Below are 18,099 nucleotides of genomic sequence, written 5' to 3'. Positions count from 1 at the left end.
ATGTGGCAGTAATGAAGGTGAGAGCACTTTATTACAGTTCATCGAAGTTGATTTACGGAAGTTTACCAGTTTATTAAGCACCACCCGAAAAGGCATAAGGTCTTTATATATTTGTTGTAATGAGTGTTTCTGTATACTTTGCTATGTATGTTGATGATAATGCAAGGGAAAGAGAGAGTTTATGGATAATATTTTAATGCCCACTTGCACTGTGTTTTATTAAGCTCTTACAGTGACTTTCTAGAGTGAAAACAGGCACTTCATATTTTTGTGTGAAGTACAATAAAGGTTATAAAACTCATCATAAACAGGCTTGTACTAATATAGTGGATAAAAACAAGAAGACAATATAAGTTATAACCGTAATTAAACTAAACTATACCTGTTCTATCTCCATGCAGCATATATTCGCAGTTTCTGACATATAGTGCGTCCTGACTGACTCCTGACACTGGAGAATGAGCTCTTGAAGCTCCGCCCTCTTAGGCCAATTGCAGCAGCTCATTTGCATTTAAAGGGCACACACTGAAACTGTGTGTTTTTGCTCATCCCCAAAAACTGGCAATTTTAACATGCTATAAAAATTATCTGTGGGGTATTTTGAGCTAAAACTTCACATACACACTCTGGGGACATCGAAGACTTATTTTACATCTTGTAAAAGGGGGCATAATGGGTCCCCTTTAAAGGTCCACTGAAGAGTGTTGGGACGTGCAGCATTATTGAATGTGTTGACGTAATTTCAACTGAAACAGGAAGACAGGGCGATATATCGAACCCGATATATCGATACCCGCCCCTTTTTTAAAATAGCCAATAGCGTTTCGTTAATGTTAAAGCTCGGCCAGTGCCGTTAGACTCTGTAAAACCTCAGTTTCCTTCTAATCTCTAACCGTTTCTCCTCCTACTGTCCTTTATATCGCTTTAATATACAGCATTCTGTGCAGAATTCAAATGTGTCCGATACTTTTTGTGGTCTGTGGTCGCGCATATGAACCGCTCTGTGCTCTCGTGTCTCTTGACCAGCGCAGACTGCTTGCGTTGCAGCGGTTCATGTGACACTAACGCGAAAATGGACTTCATTCACGTCAGAGGAAAGCATATTTACACTGTCTGAATCGTTCCCTATTCTCTATATAGTGCACTATGTGCCATTCACCATGTAGAAACTAGTAAATGTGTGAGCAAATGACCGATTTCAGCCGCAGCTTTAGTGTCTGTAAGAGTGTAGGAGGAGGCGGGACTTCAGATTCTAGAGAGCATTTGATTGGACCAAAGATTTGATGAGAAGCTGAAGTGCGATGTGATGTCATGAAAACCTGTGATCCATTTTAGTGGAAGTGAGAGACTGTACGTTTTGAATGCTTATATCTCCTAAATGCGAATTTTGTCATTGTTTTGGAACACACCAGCTTATTCATAACCTTAAGGCTAACATATTCATACTAAAAGCTAAAAAACTTCAATTTTGATTTCAGGGGGACTTTAAGGGAATTCTCGATGTTGTTCTATTCTAATTGTTTGTCTTTTATAGAGGTTTTTAAAGACCAGAACAACATGGCTAACCAATTTGGACCAATAAAAAATATTATATCTTAGAATGGAATGCATCAATAGAATGTATACCAATGACATCACAAACATCCAGTCAACATTATTGCCTTTCATTTGACAGTGAGGATAAAACAGAAGGGGGATGGAAGGTCCATTGTGATTTAGTAGAGATTGTGGTTGCTGATAAAAATGTTATATCTTAGAATGGAATGCAGCAATAGAATGTATACCAATGACATCACAAACATCCAGCCAACATTATCGCCTTTTATTAGACAATAAGGATAAAACAGAAGGGGGATGGAAGCTCCAGTGTGTCTTATAGAGATTGTTGTTGCTGATACTGATGTGAAAATAATGCTGCTGAAGCTTTGGCAAGCTTATAAATAAAAGGCTAATCTTTGCTGTTTATAGGTTATGGGATGTTTTTAATCTTATTACCACTTCTAACTTACCCTCATGACTCACGTGACTGGAGGGTATCATCTCTTCTTAGACACATTAATACACACAGAGAAACACCTACAAATGCAATGAGTCACAAATGATTTTGCATACTATTCATATGAAGGTGAATCATTTGATAATACAGAAAAAGAGAGATTAGCAGGCTAAAATAGGGGATAGAGGATGAAGTTAGAGATTAATAATTCAGTTATGCCATGGCATCACATCAACATAGTGGTGGCTGTAGGTGACCAATTTCAATTTCATTAGTTTTATACACCCAAAGTTGACTTTCAATTTAGGAATCCTCAATGTTGTTTCCACCATCATGTTTTTTGCTTAAAGCACACAGAGACTTTTGCCAGAAGTGGCTTCCTTCTTTCCACTCCTCCAAAGAGTCTATGAAGAGATTTTTTGAGAGTTTCTTTGTCCAAGTTTCTCTTATCTCAGCCAAAGAGCCCTGCAAGTCAGTGTTCGGGTCTTGTTCATTTCTCTGACTATTGTCTTTGTTATTGAGTTATTTAATACGAAAGCCTCTTAGTTGGCTTAGTGGTGTTAGGATTGTACCACGTTTTTGCCAGTTTGTTGTAATGGAAATTACAGTATGTTGTTCTGTAGGAGGTTTAAAGCTTTACAGATCTTTTTCTAATTTTCTAGCTTAACAGTTTTTTTTTCTTTCTGGAAAGTTCCATAGGGAGCTATTTTGTGTTTAGACTGTAGGACAGATTTTATTTGATGTTTTAGTCACGAGACCTCACATAAGTCTTCTTTGTTATCTCGATCTCTAAAGAAAATTAAATATTTCTCCCAATTTAGTTGTTTTATTTGCTAGTTCTGTTTATTAATAAACTGAGTGATTTTATTACTAGGAGTTTAGTTTTAGTAGGATTTTAATCATAAAAAGATGTCATGATTTTCTGTCTGAATAATTAGTTTTGTGGATTTGTCTTACTAACCAGTATTCTGGTTTTACTGGTTATTCCATGTTTTAGAACATTTCTGTATTTCTCAAGAATGCTCAGCCCTCTCAGTATTACTCATTCATTTACTATTTTATACTGCTTTCATGACCTAACATCACAGGTAAATCCATTATTATGCAATGTCCTGACATTCAGTGTAGCAGTTCAACTGCTCAAAAGTGAGTAAAAAGACTGGGATTTTATGTAGATGATTTGACTGACAATGTTTAGCACTTGTTTAGCACAGGGCTGTCTAACCAGGTTTACTGGTGCAAAGCATGCTTCTACAAGCTTTTCTACAAATCACACTCATAGTCACAAAGAAAAAATTATTGTCAGTTACTATGATTTACCTAGATCTTACTCATCACTTTTTCAAACTCATTCTCTGTCTGTCTCTCTCACTTTTATTAATCCTGACTACGCATCTATAGGAAATATTAAAGAAGAAACTCCTTAGAAGAAACATTATATTCATTGCCACCTTGCATTTCATTAGTGCAGCGGTCTTTATTTAAACACAAGTGTTTGATTTCTCTTATGGTTAGTACATGAAAAATTCACAAAGTATAAATGATCTGTCAAGCTATCACTACACTAGTATATAAAATGTTTTTACCAGTAACCTATGTTAGAGGTAATGAGACACAAATCTCAGTATTTCTTTACTTTGAAGGTTTTTCTTATTTTTAACAGCTGATTTTTTGTTTGCTTTTTTGTCTTTCAGATCTTGGCCATCATTTCTATCCTATTCATTGTACTCTCCACTATCGCTTTGTCTCTTAACACCCTCCCGGAGCTGCAAGACACAGACGAGTTTGGTCAGACAACTGATAATCCTCAGCTGGCCCATGTGGAGGCAGTGTGCATCGCATGGTTCACCATGGAATATCTTCTTCGCTTCCTTTCCTCACCAAACAAATGGAAATTTTTTAAAGGTCCCCTCAATGTCATCGACTTGCTGGCCATCCTACCATATTATGTCACCATATTCTTGACAGAGTCCAACAAGAGCGTGCTGCAATTCCAGAACGTACGGCGGGTGGTGCAAATCTTTCGAATCATGCGGATTTTGCGCATCCTCAAATTGGCACGTCATTCCACTGGGTTGCAGTCACTGGGCTTTACACTGCGTCGAAGTTACAATGAGCTGGGCCTGCTTATCCTCTTCTTAGCAATGGGGATCATGATCTTTTCCAGTCTGGTTTTCTTTGCGGAGAAGGACGAGGATGACACCAAGTTCAAGAGCATCCCTGCCTCCTTCTGGTGGGCCACTATTACTATGACCACTGTGGGATATGGAGACATTTACCCCAAGACACTTTTGGGTAAGATTGTTGGTGGGCTTTGCTGCATAGCCGGAGTTTTAGTCATTGCCCTACCCATTCCCATCATTGTCAACAACTTTTCTGAATTCTACAAGGAACAGAAACGGCAAGAGAAGGCCATCAAGAGACGTGAGGCTCTAGAGCGAGCCAAACGCAATGGCAGCATAGTGTCCATGAATGTTAGAGAGGCGTTTTCCCGTGGTGCAGAGCTTCTGGATGTGGTGGTCATGGACAAGGGTGAGAGAACCCAGGACAACCATCTCTCACCCAGTCGATGGAAATGGTCATCAAAGAGAGCAACTTCAGAGACCAGTTCCAATCGTTCCTTCAACCCAGACCAAGGTTCACCGAGCAAGGCGAGAGCTTCCAGTCCACAGAGGCTTAATGCACAGAAACTAGAAGAGATGTACAACCAAATGGCAAAGACTCAGTCACAGCCCAACCTGAACACCAAAGACAGAAATACATCTCGAGCAGGCCATAGAAGGGATGAAATTGAGCTGGGAGCCTTGCCAGGTCAAGGAGGTGACCCACTGAATGGGGGCCGTGAAGGGGTCGTAGACATGAAAAGTCTGTCAAGCATTGACAGTTATATCAGCTGTGCAACAGACTTCCAAGAAAACCCACGATTCCCCTACAGTCCGGCAGGGGGTCTGTCACTCCCAGAGAGCTCTCGGTTCTCCCACAGTCCTGGTTCTGGCCTCTCTGGTCGAGTCAGTGCTAATCCAAGCCTGCAGACCACATTGGAGCATGAGACCATGCTCACGCCACCTTGTTCTGGTGCTAAACCTCTCAACACTGATGGTTCACGGCAGCAAGGTCTGCTTATAAACTCTCAGAAAATCTATGCGGTTAGGGTGAATCATCGCAATTGTGGGGAGACCAGTCCATCTGGCGGTCCTCTCTCTGACAGCTCTATTCTTTCTGACCACTCCATCCTTAGCCCAGAGGTGTCAGTCTACACAACAGCCAGCAGCAGGACTCCACCTAAGACACCAGAGAAGAAGGCAATCACCCCTGCAGTCTTCACTTTCCATGACGCGTCCATCAGCAAGTACATCGATGCAGACACAGATGACGAGGAACACTTGCGTGAGGGTGGCCCATCGGAGCGCCTGCTTGGTGGCCTCAGCTCCAAGCCTCGACTCGGTGGTTACCAGGGGACCACCAACCACTTGGAAGCTGCCCAAAGGCTGCTAGGTCAGAACTGCCTATTCCCACTGGGAAGTAGCCCAAGTGTTGGCCATGAGAACCATGTGGCTTCAGAGAACTCACGGAGGCCCAAAGGGGACAGGGGACATTCCAACGCTTTTGATAAGGGCCTCTGAGGCCTCAGGGTCAGACTCAAGAAGGGAAAGAAGGCCAAGTTCAGTCAACGACTTTAGAAAAAGCAGAGACTAATGTACATTGGAGAATCATTTTACAGGCATCTGACCAGGGGGCCTATCCTGGTGACTTTATGCGGGAGAGTTCACTGGAAAACAGTGGTCATGTTACATCATTAAGGGGCAGGATCTTGAGGATGTATCACTGCCTACACCTCTTGCCCTTTATCCTCTTCTGTAAACAAGCCTGCATTGGCGCATCGCAGGGGTAAGATAAAGCCAGAGCGGATCTGGCCTATGGTTGTTTGTGAAAAGAACAGGATTTATGCTAAAGCTTAATTAGCTTGAGGCTGGAAACTTACCAGACATTTAAACGCAGGTGTGTATGGTAAATCAAGGGGGACAGTCCGTCACTGCCCACGTCAGCTAGCCACTGTCCAGAGCCCACCTTAAAGAATAGCATTAGAGACATGTTATACCCTGTTTACTAGTGCACCCCTCCCCTGTCCCCTAATAAACTGGCCTTACTTAACTGCAGTTATGGGTCTGCATACAGTATGAGTGTTTGTGTGCAAGCGTATTTGATATAGGGAGGGCTGATGGTATGATAATGTGCACGTATATAACAACCAACATTCCTGCACACAAGCTCACTCTTCAAAATATATTCACATGCTGTGTGATTCTACTTGATTGATTTATTTTTATATAGACATGAAGATTATCTGTAGAAATCTGTCACACATATTTCTTGTGTCATATCCATCAGTATGAGAATAAATTGTTTCATTGGAAGAAACCAAAATCTGTTTAAATTTACCTCCCGTCATGTTCATTTACTTGTATGTCATCTTTTTCTAGTATGGCAAAGCTTAAAGGGATAGTTACTCAAAAAAATGAAAATTTGCTGTTAATTTACTTACACTCAGTCCACCCAAGATGTAGGTGACTTTTTTTCTTTAGTAGAACAGTAAAGCCTGAAAACTGAAACCATGGTCCTCTGTGATTCATATATTGGAAGTCAATGGGTGCCATCAGATTCAAAAAAACATATGCATACAAAACAAAATTAATACCCGCGTCTCCTGACCATACATTGACATCTTAAAAAGCGAAATGATCGTTCTATGCAACATTATTTACAGCATTATTACCTGTAATCCACATCCTCGGCAAACGGCCCTGAGTGAATTCACGATATTTGCATAATGACGTATGTGCAGGTATGCCGCGCATACCTCATTATGCAACAGGAAGCTTGCGCTCCGGACGGTTTGCCAAGGCTGTGGATTAGAGGTAAAAATGTTGTAAATAATGTTCAGTTTCTTGCATAGACTGATCATTTCGCTTCTTAAAACCTCAATGTGTCATCAGGAGCCGCGGGTATTCATTTTATTTCGTCTGCATGTTTTTTTGAATCTCAAAGTGACGGCACCCATTGACTTCCATTATATGAATCAATGAGGACCACGGTTTAAGCTAAAAAAAAACTTCTTTACTGTTCTACTGAATAAAAAAAAAAATCACCTACATCTTGGATGGCCTGAGGGTGAGTAAATTGACAGCAAATTTTCATTTTCAAAACTGAAAATTCTGTCATTGTTTAGTCTCCTACATTTCACTTCGGTGTGCATTTATTTCTTTTGTATAACATAAAAGAAGATTTTTCTTCTCTTTTTTTTTACATCCATTGGGGTCCAGTGTGTTTCTTCTTTTGTGTTCCACAGATGAAACAAAAGAGGTTTGGAACGATATGAGGATGAGTAAATGATGACAGAATGTTCATTTTTAAGTTAACTATACCTTTATAGTTCAAAAAGTGTTTTTAAGAAAGTTACCGAACATACACTTCATGCTGTGCTTACATGTGCAATTTCTTTTCTTACAAAAGCTCATGTTTATGATTTCATATTAAAATTACGTAGCACATGCACATTGGTAGCCTAAACAGAAGCAACATTGAGAACGAATGGACAACACATACCTCGCCCTGTTATTACCAGATATTGGTAAGCGATGGAAATCTAGAATAAATCTGACAAAGAAACTATTGAAAAACTTCAGGTCAATTCAACATTTCAGTTAGATTTACCAGTTTCATAACAGTGGATGCTGTTCAAACACAAATATTTCTGAATATAAGAATAAATATATATTTCTAAAGTATTTTCTAGATGATCATATGAAATGAGGGAGATGGTCTCATACTTTTGCATTGCCAGAATGTTTATTTTAAAATATTTGATTTAATAAAAGGTTTTATAGGACCTTTTGTGTCCTCAATTGTTATTCAGGCTCAACATACACAATGTGACCAAGATGACCACCACTTAATCCCAAACATTTATCCTTTTTGATAGAGAGCTCTGTAATAAAGTGTGTAACGCATGCCCATATTTATCTCCAAATTTGATAGAATCCCTTTACACTGCACAAACTTAATATCCTTGAAATATTTGATCCTTATCACCAATGCAGCCATCCTCACCAATTTGTAACCACACACATCCACATAGTCCAGCATGTATTCACAGGTATGTAGACGATGTCCTGAAGACGACTATATCCAGTTTCCATGGTGACCACAAGCCCTCCCTTCTAGCGCTCATATTGAATTTGAAAACTGGGATAGAGAGGGCTAAATTAGATTAAAAAAACATACTCAATTGCATCTGTGTCAACAAATACCATCATTAAAAGTCACACTGTCAGAATGTACTTGTCTCTTAGAATATGTATGTGTGTGCATGTGTTATCTGGGGAGTGCAAAGATGATGGGGGGAAACTCGGCCTCTCCCGAGACTTGTGTGTATGCTTCCATCCCTGTCTCAACGATTTTAGCTGAGTTGAAGTGAGGTGTGAACGGAATACCAATTTTCTGCAAGAGAGCGGGAGGAGGGTGTGTATGGGAGGAAAAACTGCAAGTGAGAGGGATCTTCCCTCTCTGCTCTATACAGAATAATTTATGAATGCAACGATGTATACTGCTTACTGTAATGATATGGAGAGGAAGCTGCTTTCTGAGTGCTAAGGTCCCTTGCTCCACTTTTGCTCTTTTATGTGGGTATTATATAATATCCATGATCTGTCGGGTGTGTGATCCACATTCAGTACCCTATTCATTCAGTAGATTCATACAGAGAGAACATTATTGCTAAAATGTGACCTTACTGAAGCCATTCAAAACTCTCTTTGCTGTATCTGTGTTAGGCTGTGCCCTGAGGTCAGTGTCAACCCTGATTTTTCCGTAATGATCCATGGGTGAATCTCACAAAGAAATGTCTGAAATGTTTTACCCAAAAATCAAAAGAAAATAATTTGTGCATTTATTGAAAATCATTTTAAGCACATTTCCCCCCCAACCCCCATACGTATTTATTCTGTATATTTGAATATATATGTGACCGTGCTGGTAAAATGAGTCACAATGAGCAAATTTTCAAAAATTAGCTCTCATATTCTCTATAAAAAACTTCAAAATGATGTATGATTTGTTGGAATCCAACAAAAAAATGACTGAGCTACACCTGCTTGAAGTCGATATAGTCAGCATAGTCAATTTTGAGAAAAATTGAGTTAAAGTTTTCTGAGGGTTCCAAAACAAAATCACCTTGCAACCATACCTTAAAATCCCTGGTAATAACACCAGATTTGTCAAAACCCATATCTATCGAAAAAAAAAATATATATATATATATATATATTAAATGTTTTTTTCCATGATTCCACAATTGTTTGATTAACATTAATGAAACAGACAGCCAATATATTAAGACCTATGGCCTACCAAATGGATCTAATATAATGTTACACATCAGATGTTTTTCACCAACAGTTAACAAAACATTCACTTAAGGCATGAAAGATAATTTTTGCATGAATACTCGCCAAGACAGATTTGTTTGAAATACTGTAATTCTGTTTATATGTGAATATCGGGATCGCACGCTGTCTGATGTGTCAGTCAGCATGATGTGTCAGTCAGCGTGAGTAAGATCGTTTTCAGCATTAGTTTGAAAATCACATTTCATTGGTTCAGACTCATATCATCGAGAATTCGCTATGAATATTCACAAAGTTGGAATGCTGCGCTTTAAAACGATACCAAACTTGTGCTGAGGGAAGCGCCAGTCGTCCAGAAGCGAGCAGAGAAAAACGGCATTTTTCATGGTCAAAGGAAAGATAGGCCTACTCCTCTCAGAAAACGTACAAATAAAGATACTTTTAAATGTTTAATTGCTATTTGGAGCATTGGGATTGGTAGACAAGGTTCAATTAACTCATTTTTGTGAAAACGTCAATTTCGACCAAAATTGAATTTTGAAATTAGCCCATGCGCATTCCAACTCATTTTGCCAGCACGGGTCATATAGAGTGAATTCAGGTTGAATGGGACACTTTTTGGCAAAAAAGTCTTAATGGCAAAAAGTGTCCCAATCACCCTGAATTCACCCTATATATATATATATATATATATATATATGTATGTATGAAAACTTGGGGGAAATGTGCTTGTCATGTAAAAAAATCACAATGCACAAAATTTTATTAGCTTTTGAAATAGGTTTAATTTGCTTTATGCAAGATGATATTTCATATGTTTTCTATTGATTTTCTGTTGAAATACAACCCAGTCATGTTCTTGACAAGTTTTGTGAGATTCACCTCCATATAGTCCATGTTAATTGCTCAATCAGAGATGTCAGAGATTAGCATGTTGTTTTATTGCTGATACATGTTCTGCAGATGTCATTCTGTACCGTCCCACGGGGAACGCTCGCAGTGCAGTGTGCTTAGAGCATTAACAAAGATTAGAGTGAATTATATATGGGTAATTATTTTGGGGATATTTTTTTGACTCCAGTCTAAAAACAGTGATGACAATCAGTAATTTGAGTACAATGTCAGTGTCTTATTGGATGGTTTGATGGCATTAAAGGTGTTTTGTCTTAAATACCCTCCCACATGACAGTGCAGGTTGCAATTCGTCATGGTACATTTATAAAATCCTTCAAATTAAGTGGTATTAAAATTTGCTCACAAACGTGTCAAACTGTGACAACCTGATGATGCTTCCAGCATCAACATGGACGCTGTTTGAAATTTAAATGTTTATGTTAGGTTTACAGTAACATGCGTTTTAAAATGGGCACTTTGACTTTTAATTCAGTTTATTTAAGAGAGGGTTTATAATGATTTGTGTATTTCATTTAAACAAGAAAGCACAAATAAGATTTACATTTTTCGTTTATTTGATCTTTTCTCACGAAATTGTACAATAACAGTGGTAACTAGAAGTATGAAATTTAGGAAGCATTTCATTAAAGAAATTACCGTAAACATCCATATAGAATTTCCAGGGAACTAAAAAAAAAGAGAGCACTGTTTACAATCCCTCCCTTCCCCTAAATCTTCTACAATGTTGTTTGTAGGTCTAAAGGCTGTTTGTTTTGTAATCTTTCTACCTGTTGACTTTCTATGCCGTTGTTTCTGTACGTGTGTTATGTTGTTTAATGCATGTCGTACCTCTGAAGCTGTAACTTGTTCTGTATGTGACAAAAAGCCAATTCCTTGTCTTATTAATAGGAAAAAGAGCCAAAAATGTGTCAAAATGTCCTGAAATCTTTGCAGTATGAAGAAGAGTTATCCCCCCTCCCCCCTTGGTTGGCTGGAAATCAAATAAATGATACAGATTATTAATTTTACCTATTATTCTGTGTTGTCATTAGAGTTTATACACATGAATTCAAATGGTGTATCCCTAAGGCCCCAAAAAGCATTTGGAAACTTAACACACACTTGAAAAATGTATAATTTTTTAATTCATGCATTGGAGAATTACTTCTTAAAACACATTATGACTACTTAATCATAATATAATGGCTGTAAGCATTAGTAAAGAGTCTTTAAATGTGAATTATCTGTGACTAATATTGAATCTGCTCTTGATAACGTACTGTAATCAGCTGTATAATTTCTCTTAAAAGCCTGAAGCTGGTTTTGAGTTACCCAAATGGTCTCTGCACATTCTACCGTCACTTCATTAAGTGTAAAATTTCATGACCTGGTTAAAGTGCGAGTTAGATGAAGAGAAAACTGTGTACAGTGGGACAGGAACAGGAGTCTCGTCGACGGACTCGCCTCCACACCCCTCTGCACTGAGAATTCCCCACGGCCTGCCACTGCAGAGACAACCTCCTGAGAGTGAGAGAGTGAGAATGTGATGGAAAGAGATGATAGAGGAAGACAGATAGTGATGGGTATCGCTCAGGCTGATGCCCTTGAGCTAGGATAAGAGGTTCAAACCTAGCTAATGGATAATGCTTGCATTTTATGTGTTGGTTAAAGATACTACATAAAAAATGTACCCCAGAATCATTAGTTTTAAATGTAGACTAGATTAAACAGGCAATTGCTCTCTTTTTATTAAAAAAACATAACAAGGCTCTAGAGTGATCCAAATGAGTGCACAAGCCTGGTATGAGGGCCTTAAACCAGTACAAGATGTTTTATACACAAGCACTTAAAAATTTAAAGATGTCTCGTGGTTCCCTCTAGTGGTCGAGATCTAGTCTCAAAACCGTCTGAAATGAGTTTTAGCTTTTTTTTGTTTATGATTTACAGCTCGATTTACAGTTTACAGCTGAAGTAATGTACAGCTTTTTATTTTTATTCAGCATTGATGCATTAAATTGATCAAAAGTGACAGTAAAGACATTTATAATGTTACGAAAGATTTCTATTCCAAATAAATGTTTTTTTTACTTAAAAAAATCCTCAAAAATGTATCAGTTTTTCACAAAAATATAAAATTATATTAATTCTTTCATTTAAATCGGTGTGTTCTGTGTTTTGTATAGTTGTCTAAATCCTCCATTTGCAGTGGGATTTGTGGTAACACTTCAGTATGGGGAACAATTCTCCCTTTTTTTTCTAGTTGCGTGCATATTGGCTGTTGATTAGTACAAATAAAGCCCATATTAATGCCTTATTCTGCATGACCATATTCTACATCCCTTAATCCTTCCCAACACCTAAACTTAAACGCTGCAAAAACTAGCTTATACCTATTAATAAGCTGTAAATTAGGAGTTAGTGTTCCCCATACCAAAGTGTTACCGGATTTGCTTATGGTAATTCCTGTGGGTGTTTTTTTTTTTTTTTTTGGTCACACTTTATTTTAGGGTCCAATTCTCATTATTAAGTTAACTAACTACAACTTTTGCCTCAATAAACTCCTAATTACTGCTTATTAACAGTTAGTAAGGTAGTGGGAAGGATTAATAGATGTAGAATATGGTCATGTAGATTAAGGCATTAATATGCACTTTATAAGTACTAATAAACAGCCAATATCCTAGTAATATGCATGCTAATAAGCAACTATAGTTAATATTGAGAACTGGACCCTAAACTAAAGTTTTACCATTTTTTTTTCTCTCTATGAGAAGATAAATTTTATCACACTAGTCTTGGGGTTATACTTTTGAAATAATGTGTAAACATTTATTCCAATGATTATTGTTTGTTTTTATAAACTATGGGGAGTGTCTATATTATTGTGCTTAAGTTGTATTGAGTCTGGAATTTAAACAACAACAACAACAAACAAAACATTTATCCAGGTCTTTCTTCTCTTACTTGTCCTGTCCCATATTCTCCCCATCCCCAGAGCAGTAGCGTTGACCCTGGGTCAGTGCTGGTGGCTGGCACTCCACACACACCTGATGCCCCTCCTTCAGGTATCGCATCCAACCAGTATGTGGACTGAAGCTGCGCTGACAACCCGCCGTCAGGGACGTGAGTTCAAACTCCACACAGTAACTGAGGTGTGCACATACAGATGCATATAAATGCACAATAAATTACATATACATACTACTGTTCAAAAGTTTGGGGTCAGTAAGATTTTTTCGGAAGATCATTCAGCAAGGATGCAATAAATCAGCATATTAGCATAATTTCTAAAGGATCATGTGACACTGAAAAATGGAGTAGTGGATATTATAATATAATAGTATAATATTTTACAACATTACTGTTTTTACTGTGAGACTTTTTTCCAAAACAATAAAACTTAATCTTAACGTTACTGTACTTATCAAAGAAAACTATGGTGTTACAATGGTACGTCATAATAAACAAATAAATATGTTATTGCCAGGGTATGTGTGCTTTTTTGTGGGAGATTTACAATATGTACCATGGTACATTTAAAAAAAAAAAACCACCATGCAACTTTTTGTTGCAATTTAGTGTTGAACCGTCAGATCTTACATACCCTGTGATATTGTTGTCAAAAATCTCCCTCTTTTTCCGTGCATTTCCATAGCCACCCGTGGTGATGAGAGCTGGGACTGTTAAATAATAAGACAAAGGAGTAGGTCAAAGATTACGGAAGAGAAATTATAATGCATATTTGCCCCTATAATTCACTTGCAGTCTCATAAGAAGGTACAACTCATTTTCAAAAGCACATTCATGTACTATATGGTTGTTCAGTGTGACATTTGCTTCAATGCTTAGAGCATATGAACTGATGATGATGATTACAGTTCATAATTTGATTACAGTCAGAAACAGGCTATGTACTGATAATGCAATTATATAAGATAAATATTCTCTTGGATAAATGGGATGTAATGCATACTGCGGAGTCCATCCAAGAATAACAATTCAATGGAAAAATAATGGCTGTATAAATCATTTCAAATACACTGATGTGACTTCCAGTTGCTTTTATTATGGATCTAATGGGTTGACCTCAGACCTAAGATGTTATCCACTGTTTATTATTAAATTTGACATTTGTGTTGAAGGATGGCAAGGGATATTTCACAGAGCTATAGATTACCATACCCAGTGATTGCAGGCAGGGACCATGCTGATCGTGGTACTCTGCGCAGCCTGCGGTCTGATGTAGAGAGGGACAGGGTTCGCCTCCATTACGTGCTTCCTGAATCACCTGCCTCCACCTGGTGCGAAGTGTGGGTTTACACGGCTCCAGACAGCCAGACCACATACTCCATTCGCTCACCACACAGGATATGGCTGAAACACAAACACACACATAGTGGATGTGGCAGGTTCTCAGCTAACAAAAAAATAGTTAACAAGTAGGCTAACTCCAGTTGCTTATTAGCATGCATATTACTAGGATATTGGCTTATAAAGCACATATTAATGCCTTATTCTGCATGACCATATTCTACATCCCTTAATCCTACCCAATACCTAAACTTAACAACTACCTTACTAACTATTAATAAGCAGTAATTGACCCTTAGCCAGGAGTTTGACTGACAGGCGATCTAACCAATCATAATGCCGAATCCGCTGTTATGTCCGACAAAGCAGTCGTAGATTAACGTCGGTGGACTTGAACTTGAAAAATTGTGTGTATTGACGTCTTTCCGCGGTTGAAACAACATTCCTTCTGATGTTCATTCATGTTTATTTGATGTTATAAATTAACTAGTAGGAAGAGATGATTGGTTCACGACCCGCTTCAACTGAGGTGCTACAGCGATCTGTCACGATACATTAAAGAGCCACAAAATGGTATTTAATGTTTAAATTTCTTTAAAAATTACAAAATTTGAAATTTGAGACTTTGTTTCATATCAAAAGTAACCTGCTCTTTCTTGTCTGTCAACATGTTGTCAGTGTCCTCTTTGCTCCGCAATGTATTTTTCGCTGCGTGAGAACATGAAGACGTGGCGTGAGAGCGGATCTTTGCGAACGGTCAATTAGGAGTTTATTGAGGCAAAAGTGTAACCAAAATATATTCTTAGAATGCTTTTTCTAACGTTCCCATTAAGTGATGAAAACTTTCAAAACGTCCAGTTTTTTTTATGTTTTAAAAAACTTTTTTTCTTGGTTATAGCCTACGAATGTTAAGGGAATTCAATTTGCATTCAATTGTATAATTTTGCAAACATTATGGGAATGTTACTTTCGAATGTTCTATGAATATTTCATGTTCTATGCAACATTTAAAAAACGATGAACACCCAACTAAAACGTTTAAGAAAAAAAAGTTCCATGAATGATGTATAAATAACGTTTTTGTGCTAACATATTAAGAACATTTTTAAAGACCAGATAACTGAACAAACATTCTATTAATGTTACTGGAAGAACGTTTGTTCATAACTTGGAGAGAACCTTGCCAGAACGCTCTGAGAATGTCCCCTAATGGAGTTTAAAAGCAATGATAAATATGATAAGCAGCAGCAACAGAAATATATTAAAGCAGTCATATCATAGGCTAGATTTTATTTTCTTCACTCAGATCCACTTGTAATAAAAGTTTTTTTGCACCAAAAAAGTTTGTAATTCTAGCTAAAAAATGTTCCCATTAAGTTGTGAAAATGTTATTTCTGAATGTTCTCTGAATGTTCAAAACGTCCATTTAAAAAAAAAAAAAAAAAAAAAAAAAAATTTTTTAAATGTTTGTTTTTCTTGGTTTTGCACTAATTAAGGAAAAAGTCCATTTTATAATTTTGCAAACATTATGGGAATGTTACTTTTAAATGTTCTCTGAACATTCTGAAGCAAGTAGTAACATTTAAAAAATGTAATAACTTAAATGTTTCAGAAAAAAACGTGGTATAAACCATTTTTTGTGATAATGTGATAATGTCAACCTACAACAAACGTTCTAATGTTACTGGAAGAACGTTTGTTCATAAATTTTAGAGAACTTTGCTTGAACGTTAGCCAAAGTTCTGAGAATGTTCCCTGTTATCTAGGATGACCGTTTTCCACCCTCCCTCTGAAACTTAAAACTAAACAGGCTGTTGTTGTTGCTGTGCCTTTAAGGCTTCTTTGCATGTGAAATGAGGTTTACTGTCTCCAGTGAACTCCAGTGAACTGAATCATCACACATTACATTGTGACAGGATCACAAAACAATCTGCACTAAAAGATGTTTGAAAGCTTTTTCCAATCCTCCAGTGTTTTAAATAATAAAAAAAGCAGAAATATCTGTAAAGTACTACAGTGACATGAAGTTTCCAAAGCCCCCATAAACTTTGAAAATTTTTGCAAATTAAACATTTAGTCGCAAGAATTTGTAACAAAATTGTGAAACAAAAGAAATGATAAAAGTTACAGCACATAACATATATTTCCCCCGATGCACTCATATTATGTTCTCATAATTCATATAACTCATGTTCATATAACAATATCCACATAATAATATTCTTATAATAATATCCCTTATTTTGCAATGCAAAAGTAAACTATTTTCTGTGAATGTGCGAGACTTCTGATTCATTAGCTGCTATAGGTAAATAACAGTACTGACAAGTGCTGTAAATGGTAAAACTATTTAAAATTCTTACCGACCTCAAGCTTTTGAACGGTATATATATTAAAATAAAAATAAAATATATTGTACACAATATTTTATATTCATATAAAAATCTTAAACCTTGATGGTAAAAAAGTGTTCAAGAAGCTGTGGATAAAATCTGGCCTCCATTACAGACAAGGCCTATAGTAGCCTGAATCCGTTTTATAATTTTAATAAATGGCATCTGAAAAATATGAAATTCTAGAAACCTGGACAAGCAAGGTCATAGTCGTGACAACAGTCCAATGTCGTCTTGCATGCCTGGTCGCAGTAACATTCCCCATAGGAGCGATCTTTCCTCCAGTCTTCAGTAATACATGACTGGTTTTGTCCAAAGCAACACAGTCCCGTATCCTGACAACCTCCTTCGCTCTGGGACACCAGTGTTACCAGCAGAGCGAGGTAGAAAAGCATCCATGAGCGTCTGGAGCTGCACGCTGACATGATAATGAGCAGCCTGAATATGTCGCTCCCCATGAGGAACTCATGCATGTAATTGACTTCTACATCTTGCTGCACCTCTAAGCTGCACCATGACATTAACTCAGCCTGTTTTAGATGACATACCCCGCTCAGGCAGAGGTTTTGGTTTTCTCTTTTTTTGCCTCATGGCACTTAAGGTGAGTTAAACTCATTACAATGTACACGTATGTCTTGGAAAACTGCAGCAAAGTTAGAGTATTAGTTCATCTAAAAGTCATGATTTACATGTCATTTCAAACCCACATGACTGACTTTCTTCTAATTTTGAAGAATGTACTGATCTTTTTTTTTTAATGCTGTTACAATGAAATCATTCTTCAAAAATAATGGCCTGTATAAATGACAAAGATTGCAGGTAATGGATGACCTAAAACAGTTTGCATTTAGCCAATACAACTGATATAAGGTCTGGCATATACAGTAGGTGGTTTTGATTTTGTGGTTGAGGACTCTCTTCAATGTTTCCTTAGCTGGCCAGTATTGCCCATTGATGCTGAAACACGTGAAAAGGGAGGATTAAATTAATTCCTGTAGCTAGTGGCTATTCATGCAGAAAGAACAATACCATAGGCACTGCTGTAATGTAGGGCCTCATATATACACATTCCCATGTCTCATATGCAAAGAGAGAGAAAGAA

The 18,099-nt window shown here is 37.4% G+C and overlaps 2 protein-coding genes across 5 annotated transcripts in view; one reads left to right on the top strand and one right to left on the bottom strand.

Annotated features, from left to right (window-relative positions):
• Positions 1-11,321, top strand: part of kcnb1 (potassium voltage-gated channel, Shab-related subfamily, member 1) — a 39,281-nt gene extending 27,960 nt beyond the window's left edge. For all 4 annotated transcript variants that reach the window (XM_051898218.1, XM_051898217.1, XM_051898220.1 and 1 more), the window contains exon 3: positions 3,691-11,321. In XM_051898218.1, coding sequence (XP_051754178.1) covers positions 3,691-5,619 — 1,929 coding nt within the window. In that variant the 3' untranslated portion in view covers positions 5,620-11,321. The remainder of the gene's footprint in view (positions 1-3,690) is intronic.
• Positions 11,322-11,471: 150 nt separating this feature from the next.
• Positions 11,472-17,791, bottom strand: si:dkey-7k24.5 (somatomedin-B and thrombospondin type-1 domain-containing protein). Its single transcript, XM_051898234.1, has 5 exons — positions 17,188-17,791; positions 14,476-14,667; positions 13,898-13,973; positions 13,258-13,440; positions 11,472-11,814 (listed from the first exon to the last, which is right to left on the bottom strand). The coding sequence occupies exons 1-5, from the start codon at positions 17,516-17,518 to the stop codon at positions 11,697-11,699; spliced, it is 900 nt and encodes a 299-aa protein (XP_051754194.1). The 5' UTR covers positions 17,519-17,791; the 3' UTR covers positions 11,472-11,696.
• Positions 17,792-18,099: the final 308 nt, after the last annotated feature.

This window comes from Ctenopharyngodon idella, chromosome 6 (genome assembly GCF_019924925.1).
Source record: "Ctenopharyngodon idella isolate HZGC_01 chromosome 6, HZGC01, whole genome shotgun sequence".
NCBI classification, from domain to species: domain Eukaryota; kingdom Metazoa; phylum Chordata; class Actinopteri; order Cypriniformes; family Xenocyprididae; genus Ctenopharyngodon; species Ctenopharyngodon idella.
Note: the sequence above shows the minus strand (reverse complement) of the source record. Positions and strands in the feature narration are given on the sequence as shown.

Coding starts and splice junctions, on each gene's coding strand:
- si:dkey-7k24.5 (XM_051898234.1), bottom strand. CDS start 17,518: ATGTCATGGTGCAGCTTAGAGGTGCAGCAAGATGTAGAAGTCAATTAC. Junction 14,668..17,187: donor CTATGACCTTGCTTGTCCAG/GTTTCTAGAATT, acceptor TTTGTGTTTCAG/CCATATCCTGTGTGGTGAGC. Junction 13,441..13,897: donor TTTGACAACAATATCACAGG/GTATGTAAGATC, acceptor TGCACACCTCAG/TTACTGTGTGGAGTTTGAAC.